The sequence below is a fragment of the Serinus canaria genome, chromosome Z, assembly GCF_022539315.1.
Source record: "Serinus canaria isolate serCan28SL12 chromosome Z, serCan2020, whole genome shotgun sequence".
Lineage (NCBI taxonomy): Eukaryota > Metazoa > Chordata > Aves > Passeriformes > Fringillidae > Serinus > Serinus canaria.
In genome coordinates this window covers 42,693,059-42,717,106 of record NC_066343.1, presented here as the reverse complement: position 1 = coordinate 42,717,106, position 24,048 = coordinate 42,693,059, and the positions used below count along the sequence as shown (strand labels likewise).

General features: G+C 36.4%; 1 protein-coding gene across 6 annotated transcripts in view; it reads left to right on the top strand.

Annotated features, from left to right (window-relative positions):
* DENND4C (DENN domain containing 4C) overlaps nt 1-24,048 on the top strand; it is a 68,849-nt gene that overhangs the window by 25,737 nt on the left and 19,064 nt on the right. For 5 of the 6 annotated variants that reach the window (XM_030237144.2, XM_050986644.1, XM_030237145.2 and 2 more), the window contains 19 exons: nt 18-270; nt 1,246-1,315; nt 2,088-2,257; nt 3,744-3,985; nt 4,820-4,886; nt 5,517-5,575; nt 6,909-7,053; nt 7,392-7,567; nt 11,200-11,300; nt 14,333-14,551; nt 15,668-15,813; nt 16,941-16,976; nt 17,299-17,429; nt 18,251-18,383; nt 18,837-19,043; nt 19,714-19,842; nt 20,570-20,714; nt 21,042-21,188; nt 23,364-23,489. In XM_030237144.2, the coding sequence (XP_030093004.1) occupies nt 18-270; nt 1,246-1,315; nt 2,088-2,257; nt 3,744-3,985; nt 4,820-4,886; nt 5,517-5,575; nt 6,909-7,053; nt 7,392-7,567; nt 11,200-11,300; nt 14,333-14,551; nt 15,668-15,813; nt 16,941-16,976; nt 17,299-17,429; nt 18,251-18,383; nt 18,837-19,043; nt 19,714-19,842; nt 20,570-20,714; nt 21,042-21,188; nt 23,364-23,489 (2,702 nt within the window). The remainder of the gene's footprint in view (nt 1-17; nt 271-1,245; nt 1,316-2,087; nt 2,258-3,743; nt 3,986-4,819; nt 4,887-5,516; nt 5,576-6,908; nt 7,054-7,391; nt 7,568-11,199; nt 11,301-14,332; nt 14,552-15,667; nt 15,814-16,940; nt 16,977-17,298; nt 17,430-18,250; nt 18,384-18,836; nt 19,044-19,713; nt 19,843-20,569; nt 20,715-21,041; nt 21,189-23,363; nt 23,490-24,048) is intronic. The other variant, XM_050986646.1, reaches the window with a different exon arrangement.

The following is a 24,048-nucleotide window of genomic DNA, read 5'->3' as shown; positions in this document are numbered from 1 at the left end:
TTCCTTCCTGCTTGCAGAGTTCTCTATGAGGGGAAGGACCGTGTAATATCGGGCTGTGAGGTGATTCAGGCTACTCCGTATGGTCGTTGTGCTAACGTCAACAACAGCTCGGCTTCTTCGCAGCGCATCTTCATCACCTACCGAAGGGCCCCTCCAGTGCGACCCCAGAATTCACTGGCAGTGACAGATATCTGTGTTATTGTTACCAGCAAAGGGGAAACCCCTCCTCACACATTCTGTAAAGTGGATAAGAATTTGAATTGTGGCATGGTGAGTATCTGTAAGCTTGAGTGTCTTTTTCTTTCTTTTTTTCTTTTTTAGCCCAACACATATATTTGAAGGAGGAGCTCCTTAAACTCTTCTTAGCACTATTGCAATTGTGTTCTATCACTATGTCAGAATTCCTTAATTCTTTATACCATGTGTGAGATGTCAGTTTTGTAGGTTTTGTTGCTTTAATTTCCTTTCATGTTGAAAATTACTGTTTCATACCGATTACTTGCTACTTCCGTTTGCATATTCATGTCTAGGTGCTATTTAGGAGTAGTGCAATGAAGCTTTAATTTTATTTTTTTTTAATTATCTCTCCCACACCCTTTGGGGATGCTGACACTTGGGATGAAGCAGAAATGCTTTTTTCTTAGTTATTCATTACTGCCTGTGTTACTAATGCATTGTAAGGATGGTAATTGCTGCTTAGAGTTTCTCAGTGTGCTTTGCTTTAATTGGTTCTCTTTGTTTTAGTTTGTTTATCATTTAGTTTACTTGCAGTGGAATAAGTGATTTTTTTGAATAGTAGAGTATAGGTAGCCAAACTACAAAAACACTATGTCAATAAACAGTTTATAGAAGTACAATAAAAGCTTCAAATTATGAGTTATGATGATTTGAACTTGACTTCTTGTAATGAGGTCCCCATAAGAGTCTACTTTTAAATAACCAAGGAAACATGAAGGTGGAAATTAATCTGCTTCACTTTTGCCTCTTCTTTTGTTGAAATAGGTCAGAAAGTAGTGTGGTTGTGTGTGGTGTGGGTATTTTATGTAAATGCTGTAATGTCTAAAAAATGAGAAAAGGGTGAATTCTCATTTTTGTCATTTACATGCACTCAGCAGTCAGCTGGTCATTTTATTCTGTAATGTTTTTTGTTAAATACCTGATTTGTTTGTAAAGGGAGTATATGCTTTGATTTCTGTTGCTTGTTGTCATCTTGGCTGGTTCTGAGATGAAACTTGTGTCTTTCAGTGGGGTTCCAGTGTATACCTTTGTTACAAGAAGTCTGTGCCAGCTTCTAACTCTTTAGCATATAAAGCTGGTAAGTAATTTTACAAGCTGTTTTAACATGTTAACAAAAGGATTCATATGCCGTGTTAAAATAAAATAATAATTTGAAAAATTCAAGTGCTGTCTGTCTGGTCCTGGAGGATGTCGGTTGAAATCAGCTTCTATAATGCCTTCTTTGCTCACCTTATTTTTTTCCCAGGGAAAAAGAAAGGAATAACATTTCTCTTTATTATTTTAGTTTTTATCATGACAGGCTTGCTGACTGAGGAGCTTTAGCAAACTTTTGTTTTTGCAAACATTATGCATATAAGAAAAGACTTGATAATTTTTGCGTTGGTGATGATGGAGAAGGAGTAATTAAAATCCTGTTCAGGTTTCCTTTTATTTCATTCTATGCCTAAACATCTTCTGTTTAATTTGTTCCTTCCCTTCAATTCTGTAACTATTTTCTTCTTTATTTGAAGAGAGTGAAAAATGCTCTGAACAATAAATAACAAGTCTGGCTTTTAAAAATATTTTAATGCATTGCTACAGATTATTTTTTGTTTATGAAGAAGCCCAGAAAAATGTACAGAAGCATTTCTGCTGAGCAGTTAGTGCACCAAATTCCTTTAAAAGGAGTAAATTATCAAATAGAAGTTGAAAGAATAGATAATGAAGTGGGTGTTCCACAGAACAAGCAAGATGAGCAGCAATAGTAAACCCATGGTTGTGTAGATGTAGCTATATTTAGTGGAAAATATATTGCTTGCAATATTTAGGGCCTACAGAGCAAATGTGCTTACTTTTCTTTTTTCTTTGAGGCTTACTTTTCAGATATCCTCAAGAGAACTATGAATCATTTCCACTGTCGGACTCTGTACCTCTCTTCTGCCTTCCTATGGGAGCTACTATTGAATGCTGGGACCCTCAAACCAAATATCCACTACCAGTGTTCTCAACATTTGTACTGACCTGCTCTTCAGCGGAAAAGGTATGGCTCCACACCGTGTTTTTGCTTTTATTTTAGATGGCTGTTATGGAGCTAGATAGGGATTGTTTCTTCTGTGTTTGAGAAATACATTGTCTAATACTTCCCTTATAAAGTTATATTTCTTAAGCCTGCATGTAAGATGAAACTGAACCAAAACAGGAAGCAGCTGGAAGAGTATGTGCTGTTTACTCCTATGTAGGTTGAACCATACACTTAACCAAATCATAGCTCACAGCACATGGCTTTCTCTGTTCTTTCATGTAATGGGAATGGAAGTGTAGTCTATATAGTAGAGAGAATTTAACACAGGTGCTAGTGATGTAGCCAATTGTTACAATTTTCACTTGCTTACCGTAAAGGACACCTCTATGTGTCTTTATATGACAGGGCATGTGACTTTCTGTAATAGGGCTCTGTACACATCTCTGCATGTGAATTGAAAACTAGTTACCAGAAAGCAGGAAGGCAGGGAGAAGAGAAGTGTGCATTGAGAGGTAGTATTTGAAAGACTCTTGTATGCATGAAGGAATAGATTCAGAGCATCTGAATTCTATCTTCAGATTCTGCTGAATCTGTATAAGGCCATCAGCACACAATGGCACCAAAAATGTATTGTGTGACTTAGGTTACAGGCAGGAAGGTAGTAGAGGTACTCCTGATGAAGCAAGGGAGCCTTTGCTTAGGGTTGGTCTCCCAGCTGTTGTTTCAGCTTGCCAATTGTGAATGTGTGTGAACTGTATGAGGGAGTTAGTGATTGTAATGTGTTATTGGCTCTCTGTATCAGTGTGATTGATTAGCTCTCTAATAAACAGCAGTTTGGCTCTGTTGTGATAACAGTTCAACTTCCACTCTGTCTCACTCCCTAATAAAAAAATTTACATTCTTCTCCATTTCCAAACAGAACAAAACCACATTGCTTCAAAATATGCCATTTCTTTTGCTAGGAGGAATGCAGTAGCTGCTACTGTTTTTCTTTCCTTATTCATTTTTGCTAAGCTTGCCATAACAACTCAGTTATGAAACACAGACAAATAGATAAGGAGTATTAGAAAATATCTTTTTCAATTGATAAAATGAGAGAAGTCAAGGCTAAAATAGTTTTATTGTTTTGTTTGGTAATGATAGGAGAATTAACTGAAGAGAAACATTTCATGAGGGTTTGGTTTTGAGATTTTTGGGGATGTTTTTGACCCAGATGATTAATGGATAAAGTTTTGTTACAAAATGAAGGCTTGGTTCCTTCCCTTTCAAGTGAGTATGAATTCTCACTGGTTGAGGAAGGCGCAATAAAAATGAGGAAGCAAGTTCAAGGCATTTTATCTATAGAGTTGCTTTGTGCATGTCACACAAAAAAAGTCGCTTCATAGGTACCAGCAAAAGCACTGTAGTGTTGTACAAACTCCAAAGACTTAAAGGTGCATCAAAAGTTCTGGCCCATATTCCTTTTAAATACTGGCCTGCTTAGCTGTTTTTCTTCATCTTGTAGGTTTACGGTGCTGCTATCCAGTTTTATGAGCCTTATCCCCGAGAGCTGCTAACAGAAAAACAGCAATCACAGCTGGGTCTTCTGACAACTGTAGAGAGAAAAGTGATTACTTCCAAGTCCATCAATTCAAACAAATGCATCTGTCTTCTCTCACACTGGCCTTTCTTTGAAGCATTTCGAAAATTTCTTATGTTCATCTACAAACTCTCTGTATCTGGACCTCATCCTCTTCCCATTGAAAAGTATGTAAGACATTTTTGAAGTTGCTGTGGGATTGTTGTCATAAGCTCAAGAAATCAGGTGGTTTGTGCATGTCACAGTTGCTATAGTTGTTCCGCTATCATGTTTGCACTGTTTAGCTTATGTTGTGCTGATAAAAATTATTGCTGCTTCTGTTTAATAGTACTGGCTCTTGCAGTGCCAGCAAAGCTAACTGGATTTTAGTCTGGGTCTTTTTTAGAATATGTCAAGCCTTTTTACCTCTCTTTTAGCTACATCAAACCCAGAACAGGCTGTGCTGTGATACATGCTACATTTCCAGTCCTGTGTGTTAGCTTAGTGAATGTAAGCGCAGTAGTGCTCTACATCAGTGGTGAATATCTATGTTTGTTTCCAAGCATTGCTGCTAATTCATGTCTATGAATATGTGTGCAAACTCTGCAGAGGATGCTTGTCATGGTCCTGAAAGTTTGCTGGAAAATGATGTTACCTTCAAGTAGGATGGATGTTAAGAAATCCAGCTAAATACTTTCTCTTAGCAGAATCTCTTTAGAAACTGGAGAACAGGGTTAGGCTGCCTGGGATTTGAAGTGGCTTGCCTAAATGTCAGTATGTTCTTATCTTTTGCTTACATATCTGAAGCTGCCAGTATTAATTTTCAGGCCTGCAGTTGAGTGAATGAAGCTTCTTTATTTTGGCTTGCATAAACAGGCTCTTAGACTTTTCAAAAGAGTAAAGAAGTCTTAAAAGTCTTTCTAAAAAATGCTACCATAATAATTCTAAAATATGGTTAACATTGTCTTCAGTCCTTCATTACACCCTGGTGCTGTTTTTCTGACATCTTGTCTTCTTTGCAGACATATATCCCATTTTATGCACAATATACCTTTCCCTTCACCACAAAGGCCAAGGATTCTTGTGCAGGTAAACAAAAGTTTTCATCCATTTTAAGCTGCAGCAAGAGCAAACCCTCTCTTTCCTTTGGTTTCTTTATTTTTTTTCAGTTGAATTTGAATACGTACCTCCTGGAAGGGAGAGGGGAAGAGGTGGATGGGCTGGCCTTCTCTCACATTGATACAATTCTGGGACAACTTAGCAAAGGAAACAAACTCTTTCATACTTCAGATGGTGTGGATGGCAGAAGTGTCCTACTTGCACTTTTGAAATATCTGCTATGTATTATGCTTTCATATTATAGGTGCCATTTGCATTACCTCAGTGGTAGGGTTGTTTTCTGTCTTCCCCTCATTTGTCCACCCACTGCTGTGGGGCAGAGGTTAGTCCCCCGGGGCGCTGTCTCTTGAACTTCTCAATTTAGTCACCTAGCAGCAGTTACATGCTCAACACTGAGTCACAGACGATTTCCTGTAATTCTCAGAATTGTTTTGGTGACTAATATGAGCTCTGTTCACTTAGTGAACCCGAGTCCCAAAGTCACTGTGTCTGTATGCCTGGCAGTCTTTGAGACTATGGATTTATATTTATATTGGAATGTTATACTGTATTAACTTTGGGATTGTTCTTGTCAATCACATATTACTTTATGTGTTTCAGCTTTCTGCCCATGATGCATTAATATTGTCACAGCCAGTTTCTACACCATTGCCATTAAGGTATCATTATTAATGCTTTAAATGTATGCTACTTGAAAAAATCAGAGGCAAGCAGGAATCAGTCATAGAAGAAAGTCAAATATTAGTGCAATATCATGAGGTATTATAAACAGGAATCTCAATATGCATTTATAATGTTATACAGTCTTGTCTTGATATACATGCACTCCTTGTGGAAGGATAATATCACTAATTATCCTGAAATAAAGATGAATTGCCAGATTATTGCAGGAACTCTAAAGAAATAATAAGCCATTTGTGAGGAGAAAAAAGTACTCATATTTAAAGATCTTGTATTTTCAGAACCAATGTAGTAAGCAAATTTAATAGCATAGAGATTGCTGGTTTGCTTTTTCACCCTTTTTGGATCCAAGAGAGACAATAGCATCCAGCAGTGTGCAAACATTTTGGGAATACAAGGGTATACCTCCAAATTAGTATTTGTGCTTGAAGGTTGATGCAGTATCTGTGGATGCTTCCTGCATCTTCTGGGTTAGACCTCCCTATGATTGTGACGTGTGGTTTTATTTCAACACTTCTTTGGTTTCAGGTTAAAAACCAAAATCTTCTCCCTTTTATTCTCTCCATCCGTTATCATGTAATATTCTAACATTATCATATAATCATATGATTACATGATGATAACATTATCATATAATATTCTTTATGCAGAATCCCATCTTTAATCACATTTGTTACACTAGCATTTGGATAAAAAATTGCAGCCAGACACTAAATTGCAAAACAACATGTAAGAACCTTTTTAAGGACAGATTTTATGCCTTTGTACTCATAGATGTCAATACAATTCCTAAATGCATGCAGTCTCAACAAATTGAATGGAGGCTGAACCACAGAAACTAAAAGCATGTTTCCATCAGACTGATGGATTAATTTTGACTCCCACAGGAATTTGATACTGTGTTTCTAAGATCAAATGCATTCTCTAGTTCATGATTCTTGTATGAGGTAACTCGTCATATAAAACTGTTGGTTATTTTTGTTTGAATTAGCAATTAGTTTTGCTTTGTTGGTATGAAGACAAGATGCCAGTGCATCTCTGAGAGTGAGTGCTGTAAACAACACAAATTTATCACTAGCATGGTTTAGTGTATGTTTCTTTGGCAAGAAAATTCCAATTTAGGTTTCTTTGGGGTAGTACAAGCCTTAAAATAATGTGATAGCTATTATTTAGATAGGTATCTGATGTGTATTAGTACCATTCAGCTACCTGATCCCAAACATTGACAGTTGTCAGAAGCTTGATAGTAGTGAATTTTTTTTAAACTCGATAACATTTTTCTTTTCTTCTCCTTTCCCATCCACTCCTTAGTGGAGCAAACTTTAGCACTCTGCTCATGAATCTTGGACCAGAAAACTGTGCCACTCTGTTGCTCTTTGTATTACTAGAAGGCAAAATTCTCCTCCATTCCCTCAGGCCGGCTGTGTTGACAGGAGTTGCTGAAGCTGTAGTAGCTGTAAGTACAAAGTGTTCTGTACTGTAGTGCAATAAATTGATTTAAATATCACAGTTGTAACAGGGCTTTAAGTTAAAATTACTGATGTACTAAATGGTCAAAGCAATAGCATTTGGTTCAATTGCCCTATGTAGTAACTCTTAGAAAGATCATGACTTTTGCATAGCTAACTGAGAGTTATACTGTATTAAAGTAACAAACTTGGGGACCTTTTCCTGATAGTGTTACAAAGCTTTTAGTAATTTCATTTCAATGTGCTGCATGTAACTTCTTGTTTTTTCTTGTACAGTATCTGTTGTCTTTTTTAATGCATTTATTTCATTTAATTTTTCCTTCAGATGATATTTCCATTTCAGTGGCAATGTCCATATATCCCCCTCTGTCCTTTGTCTCTGGCCACCGTACTCAGTGCACCTCTTCCATTTATTGTTGGAGTTGATTCACGATACTTTGATCTGTACGATCCACCACAGGATATTGTGTGCATTGACTTAGACACAAACATGGTCTACATGTAAGTTCTATGGAGATTTTACATTTTTCTGTAGATGAAGAGATTGCTGAAGTGCTCAGGAGACAAAATTGTTAAACACTGTTTGAGCCAACGTGGTTTGTTTCTTACTGTCCCTTTTTTTTTTCCTCATATCTAAAGCTTTAAAGTAAATTAAAACTTAGTAAGTCAAGGATCAACACTTCACACTTCCTATAAAAATTTGATGCAGATCTTGCTATAAATGCAGTAACAATGGTAAGTAACTAGGGAAAGGATTGACCCCCTGTCCTGTGTGGTGCTGATGCCATATCTCAAATGCTGTGTTCAGTTCTGAGCACTTCACAAGAAAGACATTGAGGTGTTGGAGCCTGTCCAGAGAAGGTGGTGAAGGGTCTGAAGCACCAGGGTTGTGAGGAGTAGATGAGGGATCTGGGATTGTGTAGTATGTAGAAAAGGACCCTGAGGAAGACCTTATCACTCCCTACAACTGCCTGAAAGGCGGCTGTAGCCAGGTGGAGGTCAGTCTCTTGTCCCAGGTAACAAGCAGCAAGACTAAAGGAAAAGGCCTCAAGTTGCACCACGGGAGCTTTAGATTAGATAGTAGGAAAAGTGTATTCACTTGTGGTCAGGCATTGGAATTGACTACTCAGAGAAGTGGCTGAATCACCTGCCCTAGAGGGTATTTAAAAGACATATAGATACAGTGCTTGTTTTAGTGGTGGACGTGGCTTTGTGGTGGACATGACAGTGTTATTTAAGTGGTTGGACCTGATCATCTTAAAGCAACCTAAATGAATATGAATGCTTCAGGATCTTTCATAATAACTCTTGACACTATCTTCCACTCGGGCTACTTGCTACTTTATATTAGTGTTAATAAAGAAATTTTTCTGAAGTTACAAGGACCATGTTTTTTGTGAGATCAATCAAGCAAAATTTGGTGTCTTCACTACATTAATTCTAAAATATTTTAACTTAATTATTGTATTGTAACATAGTACTTTTCTTAAATTGAAGTATTCCGTGAACAGTTTCTTTGGACCTTCTTGAGGAGAGGCTAATTCAGAATAATTATTCTGGGTTTCTAATGTGAGCATAAATAACAGAAAGGAAAAGTTGGTTTTTTCAGTGTTTAGTAACTACTTTTCCATTTTTAGCTAGAGCATAAATAGAAAGATGGATCTAAGCTAGTTCAAGATGAGGGTGATCATCACTAATTCGAGTGCACATCTTTGTGAAAATTTTGTTTTACTTATCATGTCATTTTTTAACTCATGACTTTTTTTTTTCACTCACTTGAGTTAGAGTTAGTTATTTGACCTGTGGATCAGTGAAATGCTTACTGGATTTTTACTGTCTCAGAAAGACCCTTCCTCTACTGATGTCAATGTTTCCTTTACATTACTGACATATGTTTTTTTGTTAGGAGCATCACAGGAAATGGTAAACAATGAAGCAAATTGTGTTTGTTTTTTCTATCTGGTGTGTTTTTCTCCTTCCTCTAAGTCTCCATGAAAAATACTTCAAAAATAATTTTCATCAGTTTGTAACAAAGTACTATGCCACCAAGAGAATAATTGTAGGTATAGTGAAAGAAGAATGTATTGAATAAAGTAATGACAGATAACTCAATCATTTGAACATACTTGCAGGGAAAAATACCTCAATATTTTTGTTCATAAGTAGAATGGAAGATGAGGACTGTGTTGCAGAAAAGAGAGATAAAACCAGAAGAATTTACAGGGAGGTAGGAATATCAAGATGCTTTAGGACTGTTAGAAAGACCAAGTACCAACATTACTTGGATTGATTGTTGAACTAAAAATCTGCTAGTGGCTGACCTCTTATGAGGCAGTCAACTGGAAAGGCTTTCCTACCCTTTCTTTTGCTGTCTTATAAGCCCATTTCTCTTTCAATAGTGAACTGATCTCTTCTGGTTTTGCTGCCCATTTTGCATTTATCCTATCTATACATGTTTGACTTCCAGAGGAGTTTGGCATCTGTAACTTTTGACTTTGGTAAATGTGAGGTATTGGTAGCTGCATTATAAAGCATTTTTAACCTGGCAGTGAATATATCTTTCAGTTTTGGAGGTGTGTAGGTAAGCCCAAATCTCCATAAAGCACTTTGTGCTGAAAATAATACAGAATTATGAAAATACTGTGTTATCAGTAAATAAAGATTTTTTTTCATTTAATTTTATCCACATCGGTTTCTGGCCCTTTTTAGTTCTATGGCAATGCAGTAGTGCTGGATTTATTTGTTTGCTTGTTTAGGTGTAAAAGTATTTAATAGCACTGTTGCTGACTTGGAAGTACTGCTTAATAGAAAAAATAATTTCTAGAGCAAGTATTCTACTTTCTTACCAAAAATACTAATTATTAGCTATACCAAAAAATACTAATTATCTTTTATTCAAAATAAATAATAAATAAAATACCTAAATATCTAAAATAAAATAAAATTATTTAAAAATAAATAAAAATGTCTTTTATTCATTCAGCATCTTCCTTATTATTTTTAATTTTTTTTTAAAAGTCTCTCTGTGATACTTAATGAGCCTTCAATGTTACCTACCCTTTTTAGGGCAAAGATTTGAAAGTTTGTGTTATTTTCTAAGCAGGACTTTATTCCTGCCACTTTTGGACTGGTACTACTTATATTGTTTATAGGCATGCCATTATTGTAGAGGAAGAATGGGCAAAGGCATCCATAAGCATGGAATTTTTCTTTAATTCCATGAACTTTGGCTTCCTTTCTAAGATATTCCTGTGTTCATGCCAATAAGGCAAATAATAATGGAACAAGTATTTCACAGATGCAAAGTGCAAAAACAACTAGTCCCAGTATCAGCTTGGGTAGTAATAACTGGTTAGGTTTCAGGGCAAAGAGTTTTGTTATATTCTCTGTAAGAGCAATTCTCTCCCATTTTCTGCCTTCCAGAAAGAGGGATAGGAGTTCTTGGGATTTATTCCCTTCTCTTTATTTATATCCAACTGCTAAAAAAGGTCTACTATATCTGTTGTTGTCCTTAAAGAAGATGAGCATCCCTTTAGGCAATTCACCCCACTGCTTAATCAATCAATCATTTTCCAACTGTGAACTGAATTCCTAGTCTTTCTTGTTAGACTGTGAAGATTGGACTGGGTTGACAGACATGTAGCAAAGTACTGTATGATCATCAAGTTGTCAGACTGATCTGCTTCTTCAGTAATACGTTGTACTCAGAACTGCCTTTATTTGAAGAAGCAGTAGTATGGCAGGTTTATGGACTGCCATAATCTAGAAATAGACTTTGTATAATAATCACATAATATTAGCAAGGCTGATAAATAATATTGGCAAGGCTGATAAAAAATCTGAAAGAGAAATAGTCTATAATGTATAAATTAAATCTGAAGGCAGGTCTCCTTGCAGACTGGAGGAAACTCTACTCATTACTCACTTTATACTGTTGTGTATCTGAATAAATGAAATTCTGAGTTATGTCAGTCCCATTTTTTTTTATTTTAACAAATAGGTACAGTGACAAGATTTCAAAATAATTTTAAGGTACTGTCTTCTGTAAATGAAGCAACTGAAGGCTGTTGACATTATTCTTTTTTATACTGTCTCTATTTTATATGTCCTTTTTTGCCTCTCCTGTGTTTTAGATCAGATGATAAGAAGAGCACCAACTGGAAGCAGTTCCCTAAAAAGCCATGTAAAAGTCTTCTCAGCACCTTAAAGAAACTGCATCCGCAGCTTGCAGCAGGTGAAATAGATAAAATAAGAACTTTGAATTAGTATATAAATGTAATGATTTCCTCCTATCACATGCAGTGTGATTTTTTTTGTTAGACTCTTTAAATGCGAATTCTTAGAATTTAATCTCTTTTTGTCCTTTATTCATGATCATGTCCAGCCGCTCATGGAGCAGCACCCCCTAGTCCTTGGCAGAGGTCTGTTCATCCCCCAGCCTGTGCTGATACTGGGGGTTTCCCCACCTCATGGTGCATCATCTTGCACTTGGTCTGGTTAAATCTTATGAGATTTCCATGGGCTCAGTTCCTGAGTTCGTCCAAGTCCCTCTGGATGGCATCCCATTCCTCAGGCATGTCAACAGCATCTCTCAGCTCAGTGGCATCTTCAAACTTGTCGAGGGTGGACTCAATCCCTTTGTCTGTGTTATTGATAATAAATAACACAGGCCTGATATGGACCCCTGAGGGATGCCACTTGTCACTAATGTCCATCGGGGCTCTAAACCATTCGCAACTACCCTCTGGATGGGAGAGTAACCAATTTCTTATCCATCTATCCACCTGTCAAATCCATCTGTCTCCAATTTAGAGAGAAGATGTTGTGGGCATCTGTGTGAAAGGCTTTACACAGTTCTGGAGATCTCTAGCCCTTCCCTTCCCCACTGATGTAGTCACTCCATCACAAAAGGCAGGACTTGCTCTTAGTGCAGCTGTGCTAGAGTCTCAAGTCACCTCCCTGTTCTCCCTGTGCCTTAGCACAGCCTCTAGCCGGATCTACTCCATGCTCTGCCCAGGCACTGAAGGGAGGCTGATGGGGTGGTAGTTGCCTGGGTCCAGTGCTAGTGAATATCTTAGATAATGACTTTTTTACCACAATAATGGAGTAGCTAATTTTTGACAAATTGTTTTGTCAAAGGAAAAATAACTACTGGCTATATTCAGCCTAATGTCTTTGACAGATAAGAGCAAAGTTCTAACTGACCCAACAGTTTTCAGGTTTTGTTTCTTTCTAACTGAAAATAGATTCTTTCAGGTAAGATGGTTCAGGGTATGTAAAGTTATATGGGGAAGTTATGGGGAAGGAAACTATGATGACCTCATAGGTGTACCTAAGATACAGAAAATTAATAAATGACATAAGCAAAAAATTATATTAATTAAGAGATAGGTGTTCCTGCCTTAGTTTTCTATGATTTTAATAGCCTTTACTTAATGTAAAAAAATCTTTACTTCATTGTTATAAAATCTTAACTTTTACGTTTATCAGGAGTGTGTATCATTCATTAGGAATTGCTTTCTGTCTTGAGCACAACCAGTGGTCTCTCTTAAATATTTTCTATTTTGGCAATATTATAATAGCTGTGTTGTAATATTTATTTATATTTATGTAGAGGTATTTTATTATTATAACTGATATTTTTGTTGTAAATGTGGAACAGTCATTTTCAGCAATACCTGCTGCTGGTTTTTTAAGACTGCAAGAGTAAACTCTTGATGTCACTTACTTGTTTCCACCATTTGGTGCACTAAAATGTTAGGATTGATGTTAGAAAAGTAGTTTTAGATATGTATTCTTCAGAACTGGAAAAACATGGTGTAACAAATGAGTGTAAGTTTAGGTCACTTAAAGAATCAGCAGCAAAGCTATTGGCAAAAGCAGGTTTCATATGAATTTGCAAAAGCACAACAAAGTTCAGTAGCAAGATTCACTCTATCACTGATGAAGAACAAAAGAAAAATCAGATTAGAATCAAGGTAGAATGATTTTAACAAAGTCTGGAAATGCCAAGGGGCAAGGGTATAAAGAGCTAGGGGAGACACATCTGTAGAGTCAAGAAGTCCTCAAGAGTCAGAGAGGACCCCCTTGCTTTCTAAATTCCTGATGGAGCCTAGGTGCAACTGAATCCAAACTCAGCCTTAGACCAAGGGGCCAAGTCTGAACCAAGCCCCAGGTTTGTCTAAAGGATTTAGCAGCACTTAATCGTTGAATGATATAACATTTACAAAGTGATTTAAGAAGAGTTACTGTAAGCACCACAGTAACTTCATTACAGATCTGAGATGGAAATATTCATACTCAACCTGTCATTGGATGTTTAAGTCCATTGACACATACATGTACACAGACCCAAAGAATTGCATGCAAATGTGTATGTACCTGTTGAAAATTCACTTTGAGTTTAGTGAGATACTCCATCCCTTGACAACACTCAAAGGGTGGCAGGTTGAGCTTTGAGGATTGGGTGGTACCCAGTATGGGGGGAGGTAGCCCAGACCCTGTCATCAGGTTTCAGCAATGGTCCTCAGAGTATGGCACGGCAAACTAGAGAGCTGGTGGGCTCAGAGAGGTCCCACTGAGAATTAGGCGCTGGTGCAGTCATAGCTGCCCAGGAGAGCTAAGAGGGCCTGGTTTAGGACTAATCTTCATAGTGTCACAAAATTGTTATCTTCAGCCATCTGTCAGTCTTTATCATGTGGACTGAAAACTACTGGAATTTTCCTCAAAAGTCCAGTTATTGTAATAATATTGTTCTGTTTAAGCTATGATTCAGTCAAATAGTGTTCCAAGACTATCCATTAGTCAAGAACTGTTCTTTAGGCAGCAGCAGTTCCTGAGAACAACCAATGTTTCTGATGAGCTGAAGGGGACCTTAACTGCTCAAAAAACATAAATCAAGGCTAAGGCCTTGAGAGAATGCCTGAGGAAACTGGAGATTGTGTAGCAGCCCAAAAGGAGCTTGGCTGGGAATGTAAAAAACTACTACACATGGTGTTTTGTGTTTGTGTTGATTTATTATTTAAAGACCATATTCATTTGAGTATGAAGTAACATTCACTGAGCTGACATCCTTGGTTTGGGTCACAGACTGCTACATGAGTTAGGAAAATACACTTTTAAGGTAACCTTTAATGTCAACCCATTCAACTGGAAAATCATCCCAGGATTTCTAGTGCTTATCACTTATGAACATGGGCAAATAGGAACCAATTTTTGAATGCACTGAATTTTTATTAAAGGCTTGTATGTGTTGCTCATTGCTAGTTCACAGGAAGACTCAAGAAGGCTCTGCAGTGGAAATGACTCCTATAGAGGCAGATTTCTCCTGGCAGAAGAAGATGATAGAACTTGAGATGTTGATCCAGGAAGCATTTCTCCGTTTCATGGCTTCTATTTTGAAGGGTTACAGAACGTTCCTCAAGCCAATCACACAGGCACCTTCAAATAAAGCAACTGCTGCTGATTCACTGTTTGATCATCAAGGTGAGGGTAGGGCAAACAAGCTGCTGATAGCATTGGCAGTGTTACAGCTTCAGAGCTGAAGAGCTGCATAACTTTAAAAGGTCAAAGTTCCCTTTGGTTGTACCGTTCTTGGCAGTATTTAAAATTGCAGTTGTCTAAAGTTAAGCTATTGAAAGTTGATTGGAACACAGATACATACGTATAGGACTGCAGGTTTGCACTAACTCCAGTATTAGAAAAAGCTTTTTTTTAGTAGCATGATGCCCTCTCATCATGGCATATTCTGCAAGGGCATCTCTTGGGAATTAAAAAATATTTCTCAATTTATATGATGCAAAAATGCTAAAAGCCCAGTAAGGAGGAGTGAAGTAATTGTCTTGATAAAAATGGAAAAAAAAGTAGAGAATGGGGCAGAAATCAGAAATATGGCAAGCAATAAACAGTAGTTGGCAGATGTCACTTCCCTTATCACTGTTAACTGTTCAGATCTGTTCATGAGTCAGACGCTACATAAAATGTCACAGGGGTTTTTTGTCTGTGGTGGTGTTTTGGGTCTTGTTTCTTCTTTTGCTTTTTTTGGGGGGTTTTTTTGGTTTTTTGGGTGGTTTTTTTTGTTGTTTTTTTTTTGTTTGGGGTTTTTTTTTGGTTTTTTTGGGGGTTTGTTTTGTTTGGTTGGTTGGTTTTTTTGTTTTTTTTTTTTTAATTACTGGATAAAATGTTTGAGAAGAGATTTTTAGGTGATCATTTGTAGAGTTTTCAATTCTATCAAGCCTATCACCTTTTAGAATAACATAATTTTTATTTTAGTATTGTTTTAGCTGTTGGATGCTTTTATACAAGGTCGTCTTTTTCTTGCCCAATGAATCAACAAACAGGGTGAGAAGGGGTTACATGGGTGTGATTGGTTGCCAAGGATGTAAAAAAAATAGCTATCAAAAATGCTGTTATTTTGATCTTCCAAATGCAAACAGATATAAGTAGTTGGTATTGATAAAGCAAATACTTATGTATTAGCATCTTAAGTAATTTATATTGATTATGTGATTTATGTGATTTATGTTTATTAACCCACTTCATGTATTAATTTCTTATGGAACTTTAACTGGTATTTAGTTGTGTGTTTCCTTTTATTACCAGGATTTTTAAAAAGCAGAGACCGGGCCTATACAAAGTTTTACACACATCTCACCAAGACACAGATATTCAGCCGCTTTATTGAAGAGTGCAGTTTTGTGAGTGACAAGGATACTGGCTTGGCATTTTTTGATGACTGCATAGAAAAGGTGAAAAATATACTACTTCATAATATTCTTCTGTTCACTTTATGTTACTGTCCCATCCTTTAGTTGGGAAGATACAAAACTTCTGCTGGGAGTATTCAAAAGGATTGGAATTCTTGGTGGTTATTGCTGAGTCATTTTCCTTTCTTCATCTTCTTGTGCAGTCATAATTTTTGTGTTGTTGGAGGAAATTTTAATTAAAGGCCTGTAGGATTTCAATATATAAGATAATGTGAGAATTACCACTTGCTGACACTTCAGGAAAATACCATCCATGTCTTCCTATTAAATGTTAATTTCCGCACTCTAAAATAGAATTGCTACCAGTGGTCATCTGCCATGACCAAAAAACATCATTGTAGTTTTTCCCACAATTTCAACTTTAAACATGCCTAGTGTTTCATATGTGGTCAGGACTGGTTTATGTAGATAAGTTCCCCTTTCATTACATGCATGTTTTAGGAGAAAAATTGCTCCTTTTTTTTTCTTTTTATTTTTTTAATGTAGTCACATCAGTATGGTTCTGGTCTAGATAGGTAATGGAGTTTATAGCATCATCTTTGAAATTCCAAGTTCACAATATTAAAGTTATGTGCTAGAGAATTGTATTTATTTTTTAAGGCATATGTATGTGATTATTTTTTGGGGAACCTTCATATTAATAACAAGTTTTTATAGACTGTTAGTCTTTGATTCAGTATTGATTCTAATCAGATTAATGTTTGTGAATGGACAAAAGTTTATTTGCCTTTCCTTTTCTCTGCTAAATGTGGGGTATGCATCTAGAGAATACTTTGTTAATAATTCATCACTGCAGGTTGTCATATTGGAAATAGCTGCAAAACAGGAATTTCTCTCAACTAAATAAAATGAAGCACTTTTCCTTTGATAGATTAAGGGTTTTGTATTTAGTAGATAATGTCAGCAGATTGAAAGCATGCTGATTACTGAATTACTGATTACTGCTGATTCTTCACTGAAGTATTTGAAAAAAAGTTGCTTCTATTGTAATATGGAAAATTGCCATTTCTTCTTTAATATTTCAGCAAGTGGCACAGCTTTAATATAGTTATTGAGGTTTTTGATTTTGAGTTGAGAAGAAACTCTTAATTTATTTTTTCTTTTCCCAGCTCTTTCCAGATAAAGGAACGGAAAAAGGAGAGAAGGTACTTTTGCCCCTGAAAATGTTTAGGGATATCTGATCATAAAATAAAAATGGAACTACAAGGCTGTGGACTTGATATTTGAGTAATTGGAACAAGTATAATTTATATATATCCAGTCAAATATATTAAATATATAAATATATATTAAATATATTTTAGTGTATATTAAATATATTTTAAATATCAAAGTGTATATTAAATATACTAAATATACAGTGTATATTAAATATATTTTTTTACACATTTCAACATCATTGACATTGAAAAGGACATTTCGTTACAAAGACAAACTTCGTACTTAATGTACAAATTCTGTTTTCAGGTTGATGTAGATTCTGTTGAAGATGCACGCTTGATTGAGCTTGATGAGTCACAAAAAAGTGAACACACAGTGTTCATAATGCCACCAGAACCACCTGCTGATGATGGACAGGACCGAGTGCCAAAATACAGGTACAAGTTAGACAGTCATGTAGAGTGAAACTAGAGTGCCTATGATGGTTAGCAGGGCAAATGTTCTGTGCTAGTGCCTTGCTTTACTACAGTATTCAGAAGAACTCTTTGAAAGATATGAACTGCCCAGATTCTAGTAAGTTTCTGAACCTCTAGAAGTCAGTTTTTTGGGTGTGTATATGTGACGGCATGTGGATTATGGTATTAATTTTTCAATAACTTCTTGCCAGCTTAATAGTAATACTTTTCTTCATGTATTCAGTGTCCTTCTTCCTGTTTGAGCCATTTGTGTGTATTTTGTAGCAAGTGCAGTGCTCTTTGTTCCATGTTGGGAATGATGAAGGGTGGGTAATGACTCTACCCAGTACTACTGACCTGCAGATGATGAACCAAAAGAGCAAAACATGCACTCCACTTTTCAGATTTCTTGCATTCAGTCTTTTTCAGCCCTGTGAAAGAAGTGTGGAGTTTCAGACACTCTGGCTAAAATTAATTTCTTATTCTCTCTCTTGGAGATCATAAGTATTCTGTTTTTTGCTGTTGTCCTTGTTAATCACCGTCTGTGCTCCCTTGACCTTCATGACATGGTTAGCAGTCTGGTTCTTATTTCCATTGTCTTTGGAGGCTTAGTGTCCAAGGCATCTTCTTGTAGTATTTTTGTGAATAAGGCTAAAAGTATCTTACTGTTTTATTTTTCTCCTGGTTCTTTATTCTCCTGTCTGTCATTTTTTTCCATATCAGTTGTCTTTGTATGGCTTTCCTGCTATGAGCAGGTATGTGAAAAACTTCTCTTTTTTTTTTTTTTTAAATCATCCATGTAGCTATAAAAACTTCCCACGGCTAGATTTCAAGCTCTTTGACAGGCCACAGGAGCTCAAGCTGTCCTTCAGCAGACACCCAGCTGGAAGCAGCATTTCAAATAGTCCAGCACTCATGGCAAAGAGGACAAAACAGGTCAGATGAGTCTCACTGTAATCACTGCGTGATCACTGAAAGATACAAATTTTCTTGGTAAAACTGCGACTGCCTGTTTATACTATTAGAGGTTTGATCTCTCTAACTTAAAAATAAAAGAAACAGAAGAGATTAAAAAATTATCATCTGAGATTACAGTTTATTGTAAAATGCATTTTTAAGCTTTAGACTGTAATATAAAATTAAATTGTAATTAATGTTTGTGTGGGAAAAAAAGATTCATCCTAGTTGCTAGATGCTAGCATTCATCCTAGATGCTAGTTTTTGTTTGCAGAGCATCTTAAGAAGAGAATGGTAAAAAGGGATCTTCAGCTGAATGTGTGTCTATTATTATTAAATGCTTACTCTTAAGAAGCCAGTATCTGAGTTAGATTTCTAGATTCAAGATGTTATGTCTTTTATCTGATTTCATGTTTTGTTTCACCCTTACAGGAGATAAAAACAGCCCATAAATTAGCCAAGAAATATTATGTAAGCCCCTCCCAGTGGGCTAAGTGTCTCTTCAGTCATAGTTACAGCCTATGGTTTATTTGCCTGCCAGCCTATGTCAGAGTTGCACATCCCAAGGTCAAAGCACTGCAACAGGCATATGATGTTCTGATTAAAATGAGGAAAACTGAAGTGGAACCACTAGATGAGGCAAGTGCAAATCAAAAAGTTACCATGACTGTGAAATAGAAGACAAGGTGCAACTGCAGTGTGTTTTGCTGACACCACCAGGTTAAGCATACTTATGGTTAGGCCTGTGTTTAAAGCCACCTTAAAATCATCTCAAGTCAGCTTAACTATGGCAACTGGACATTAAGTCTCTTTTTTATCCCCAGTGTAGTGTGTGCTGGGTCAACTACTCCAACTCAGTGTTGCTAGTCTTCTCACAGATAACTTCCAGATGGAAGTTCTTGAATATCCCTGGTTTTTATTGCACTTTAATTAGTGCTTTGCAGACTTACTGCACTGAAGGGATGCTGGGTTTGTGTGCAGCATACAATTCTTTCAGTAGTATCCACAGGCACACAACAAGTTGTCATGCTTTTCATATGGGCATCTTATCTCCTTTATTTCTCAAATAGTAGACCTGAGTGAAAAAAAAAAAAAAATTGGCATGGTCAACAGTGTGACTGTTGATGTTATTTCAGTTTCTGTGCCTTGCTCTTTAATTTTTGCTCCCTCTTCTGGACGTAGCATGTTATGGACTAACTAGTTCTTAGTTTTTCCTTTTCTGTGTGTAAAAGTTGGAAATCAGGAAAGGGCTTAAGACACTTCAAAATTCTTGTCTTTAGTCCATTTACACATTTCTGTATCTTGTCAGGTCTGTTACAGAGTAGTAATGCAGCTCTGTGGACTGTGGGGTCAGCCTGTTCAGGCTGTGAGAGTTCTTTTTGAAATGAAAAATGCTGGAATACAGCCAAATGCCATCACCTATGGTTATTACAATAAGGTAAGGGTCCAGTGCCTTTTGCACTTGTCACTCCCAATGTCTGGTAGCATGTTTTTAAGGTTATTTCTTGCAGCTCTTCACTTGGATTTGCTGATTCTCTTAGTCAAGCCATTCTTTTGGGCATGCTTACAGAATGACTGAATCTACACTAAATGGTTCTACACTGTTAAATTTACACTCCCTGCTGTTTGGCTAACCAAAAATCTGTATCTGTATTCTATTGAATACAGATTTAAACTGTTTCCATTTGCAAATTTTGGAACCTTCTGGTGTTTGCATGTCCAATAAATCTATTCTAAGGTGTATTCTTTAAGATAGCAAGATCCAAAATGAATGAAGACTGGAATTAGGCTAGTTGAAGTAGCCTCCCTCTCTTTCCTTGCTTCCAAGTTCCTGATGACACTTCATAGTAAACTATAGAAAGGAAAAAGAAAGGAGATGTTACTATGGTCTTCTGTTGCTATCAAAATATATAGATAAGAACAAAACCCACCTTGTTTAATTAAAGTAATTTTGATCCATTTTCTGGTTTTACTCAACTATTTTGTACTGACCTGTATAATAAAAGGGAAGAGCTCATAAAAATTCAAGTATTTGTCCTACTTTACATGGTTGGCAGTAAATGCTTTTTTTATTGGTGGCAGGGGTGAAGCTTCTCACCGTACTGTGGTTTTTCAATGTAACGTCTTTACTGTTTTTGTTATTGCAAAAATGTCTCTTTCTGCAGGCGGTTTTAGAGTCTTCTTGGCCTAGTGGTAACCGCAGTGGCATATTCCTGTGGACAAAGGTACGAAATGTAGTTCATGGCACAGCGCAGTTTAGGCAGTGCCTGAAGAAATCCATGCAGAGCCCACAAGTGCCTGTGATACCAGGTAATAAGTTAGTTGATATAGATTTATTTATGGTGAGAAAGGGCATAACATATTTTCAGAGCAGCTAACATTGTTTCTTTTGAAAGTGGAAAATCTGTCCTTAAATGTATAAAAATTCATATTTGCCAACTTGATGCTCATAACAGAATTAGAATGTCTTTTGCATACTGAAGAATTAATTATCTTGATTTCTGTTGCCAGAATTTCATACTCTTATTTTATATGTATAAGCAGAAGTGTTTGCTGTTGTCTAAAGAGGTTAGATTTATTTAAAAACCTGAACAATTAAGTCTTTCCTTACTAACCAGCTCTTGTTCATGTCTTTAGCTCTGCGGAGTCCCACGGGTGGAAGTGATGGGGACATGGTGAGCCATGGTAGCGTGGATAGTTCTAATGATGCTAACAGTGGGGAGCACACCCTCTTCGTCAGTGACTTAGTCAGGCTTGATTCCGTTGATAATCACTCTAGCACAGGTACTAGATTCTGCTGAGTTTACTACTAACAGTTCCCCAAGAGATTAAATTTTCAAGTCTCCTGTTGATTTCCCCTTCACAACTACTGCTTTCCCTTCTTGAGGCTGTAGAGAGGGTGGAGTTAACTTGTGTTGAAAAAGAGGTACACTGTTGTTGAACATTTCTTCTTTACTGCGCATTATGCTTTAATTCAGAATGTACTGAATAGCAGAAATACTGTTATATAAATGTTTTGCTGTGGTCTCACATACCCTACTTTTTGTATTAACCTTCAGAAAAGGTATGAAGCCTCTGACAAATGAGGCTGTTTAATTTTTGCATGTTGTCATTTATTCACAGAAGTGGTAGTCCATGTCAGTAAAATCTTTCCATGAAAGGAGTGATATTTGGTGAGGTGATTAGAAGGTAACTTGAAAATGTTTTTCCTTGATAATATGTCAGAAAGTTCTAGTTAGCATTCATGGAATTAGTATGTTATGTTAGGTTATGGTAAACTGTGCTTTTAAATGCCATATTCAAGTGTCTTAATAGTAGTTGCTAAACTGTGAAATAAATACAGAAATTGTCAGAAGCTTGTCATACAGTTTTTAGGAGACACTGTGGGAATGGAAAGGCAGGTGATAAGCTGGAGAAAAACTCCACGTTAAACATAGTGTGCACTCCTCCTGACAAACTGACGTAAAAAGAGTGCACAGGAAGTTAATAATTTAGGATGGCAAGACAAAATGCATGGTTCTTCTTATCTGCTCTAGTACTGATCACATCCTACCTGTGCAGTTTCAACTAAACTTCCTTTCTGTTTGTACTTCAAAACTTAATGTACAAAATTATTCTTGCACACTCTTCATGTTTTTAATATCTTGAACCCTCCTGTAAAGAGAACTTTGAGTCTGATTCCTGTGCTTCATCTGATACGTCTGCCTAGATTACTGAACTTCCCTTCTCTCTGCTCTTTGTTGCTCTGCTTTTTGCTCTTTGCTGTCTCTTGGGTGCCGCATTTGTCCTTGGCTATCACGGTGTGGGGTGCAGACTTATGGTGTGAAGCCTTGGATGCACGTGTGCATTATTTCTACCCTTGAATGTTACTCCTGCAGGTAATTCACCCATTTATTGATGGGGTATTGGCACTTCTGCTGAAGGCAGGGATACTAACATTATTGAAAATCTGACAGAGAGAAAACAAGAACCTAAGAATGTCAGAACTTAATTTTCTATATAAGAAGTTTTTAGTATTGTAGCCAAATGTATTAATTAATGGCTGCTCAAATTTTAAATTCTTCTTAACATAGTTGTTATTTGTTGGTAAAATAAATAGCAGTGATATGTATGGTAGATGAATTGTATCTGTCACCCAAGTTTTATGGAGCTTCCTAACACCTTTCACACTCAATAACTTACTTTGATCTTTTTTGTTGCATTAATGAGTGCTGTTAGGTACTCTGAAGTATATGAACAGTCCAGTTTAACTTGTTGCTGTGAAATGTGTCCATACAGTATTTTTGTCTTTTTGCACATGCAGCAACACTTCAGATAGAAAATAACAGAGAAAGGAGACTTTCTGTATTTTTTGATGTGACAAACTTCTTTGATTACTGTAAACTTTTGCGGTTTTAATGAGTTACAGCTGGCAAGTTTAACCTGTATAGCAGAGGAACAGACCTTTTAAAAAGCATTTGTAGTTTTACTTTTTTTTCTATTACAATTTATACTTTGGCATATAGTGCAAAGATATAGCACAGTTTATAGTACATGTTTTTTCCAGAGCTGTATTCACGGTTAGAAGCTTGCTCAGTTATGGCTGTGCTTGTCTATATTTCTTTTGTTAATGCATTTGAGAATTTAGCTTACCCAGCAGTTAAATATTTCATGCTAATGTGAAAGGAAAGGAATGAGAGCAGATACAGTGCATTAAAAATAGTCACCATAGTGTTTCTAGGGGAATAACTCATATTTATTATAATTAGAAAAGTAAATTTGGATTAGTATAGCTGAATTATCTCTCGTGTTATCATGACTGAGTAGGTCTTTCCACAAATTAGACATTTTGGAGATCTTAATATGAACTTTTCTGGAGAGATAACACATGAAACAATAAATTTCAGATCCTTTATTTACTTAGTGAAAACAAATTTAGGAAGGGAAAAAATCTTGAAGCATGTGTATTTCTTCCAACAGGTGGTCAGTCAGACCAAGGTTACAGATCCAAGGATGAACTCTTGAGAGATGGTGAGGATAGTCTTCCTGCAACTGAAACACAAGTAGAGAAAGATATTTCTTCTAACCTTGAAGACTTAATAGGAGGTTAAGTATGCGTGTTTACGTTGATGAAGGCTTTTGGTAATAAATGTGTTTCATGCATTAGAATACCACAGATACCCAGCGTATTGAATTAATAATGTTCCAAGGCTCAGAATACAATAGATTTCATATAGTTATTTTACTTTTCTGTCCTAACTTATAGCAGTGGAATGTGTATAAGTAGAAATTGGCTTTTATTAGATTAACTTAATTTAGATGGAAAAAATGGACAAATTTTGGGGTACGCAGTAATTTACATTCCATTTCCCTCATTTATCTGTTTAAAATCTTGATGATTTTTTTTAGCTGTACTTGTTGGCCTAATAAAAGGCGCTACTTTTTCCTACAAACTCTTCCCAGCTATAGATGGCCTTAGGGTCATCTCCTGTCTTCTGTTAAAATTTTGCCCTTAGTTTTTCTGTATTTTGTTTCATTACTGAATTTTTTTCATATCTGGGTTATGAGATCCATTATGTGAGTTAGGGTTTTTAAAGCTCTCATTAAACAAATTGCCCTGCATGAACTACTACAGTTCTTATTCTGCTTTGGTTATTTGAAAAAA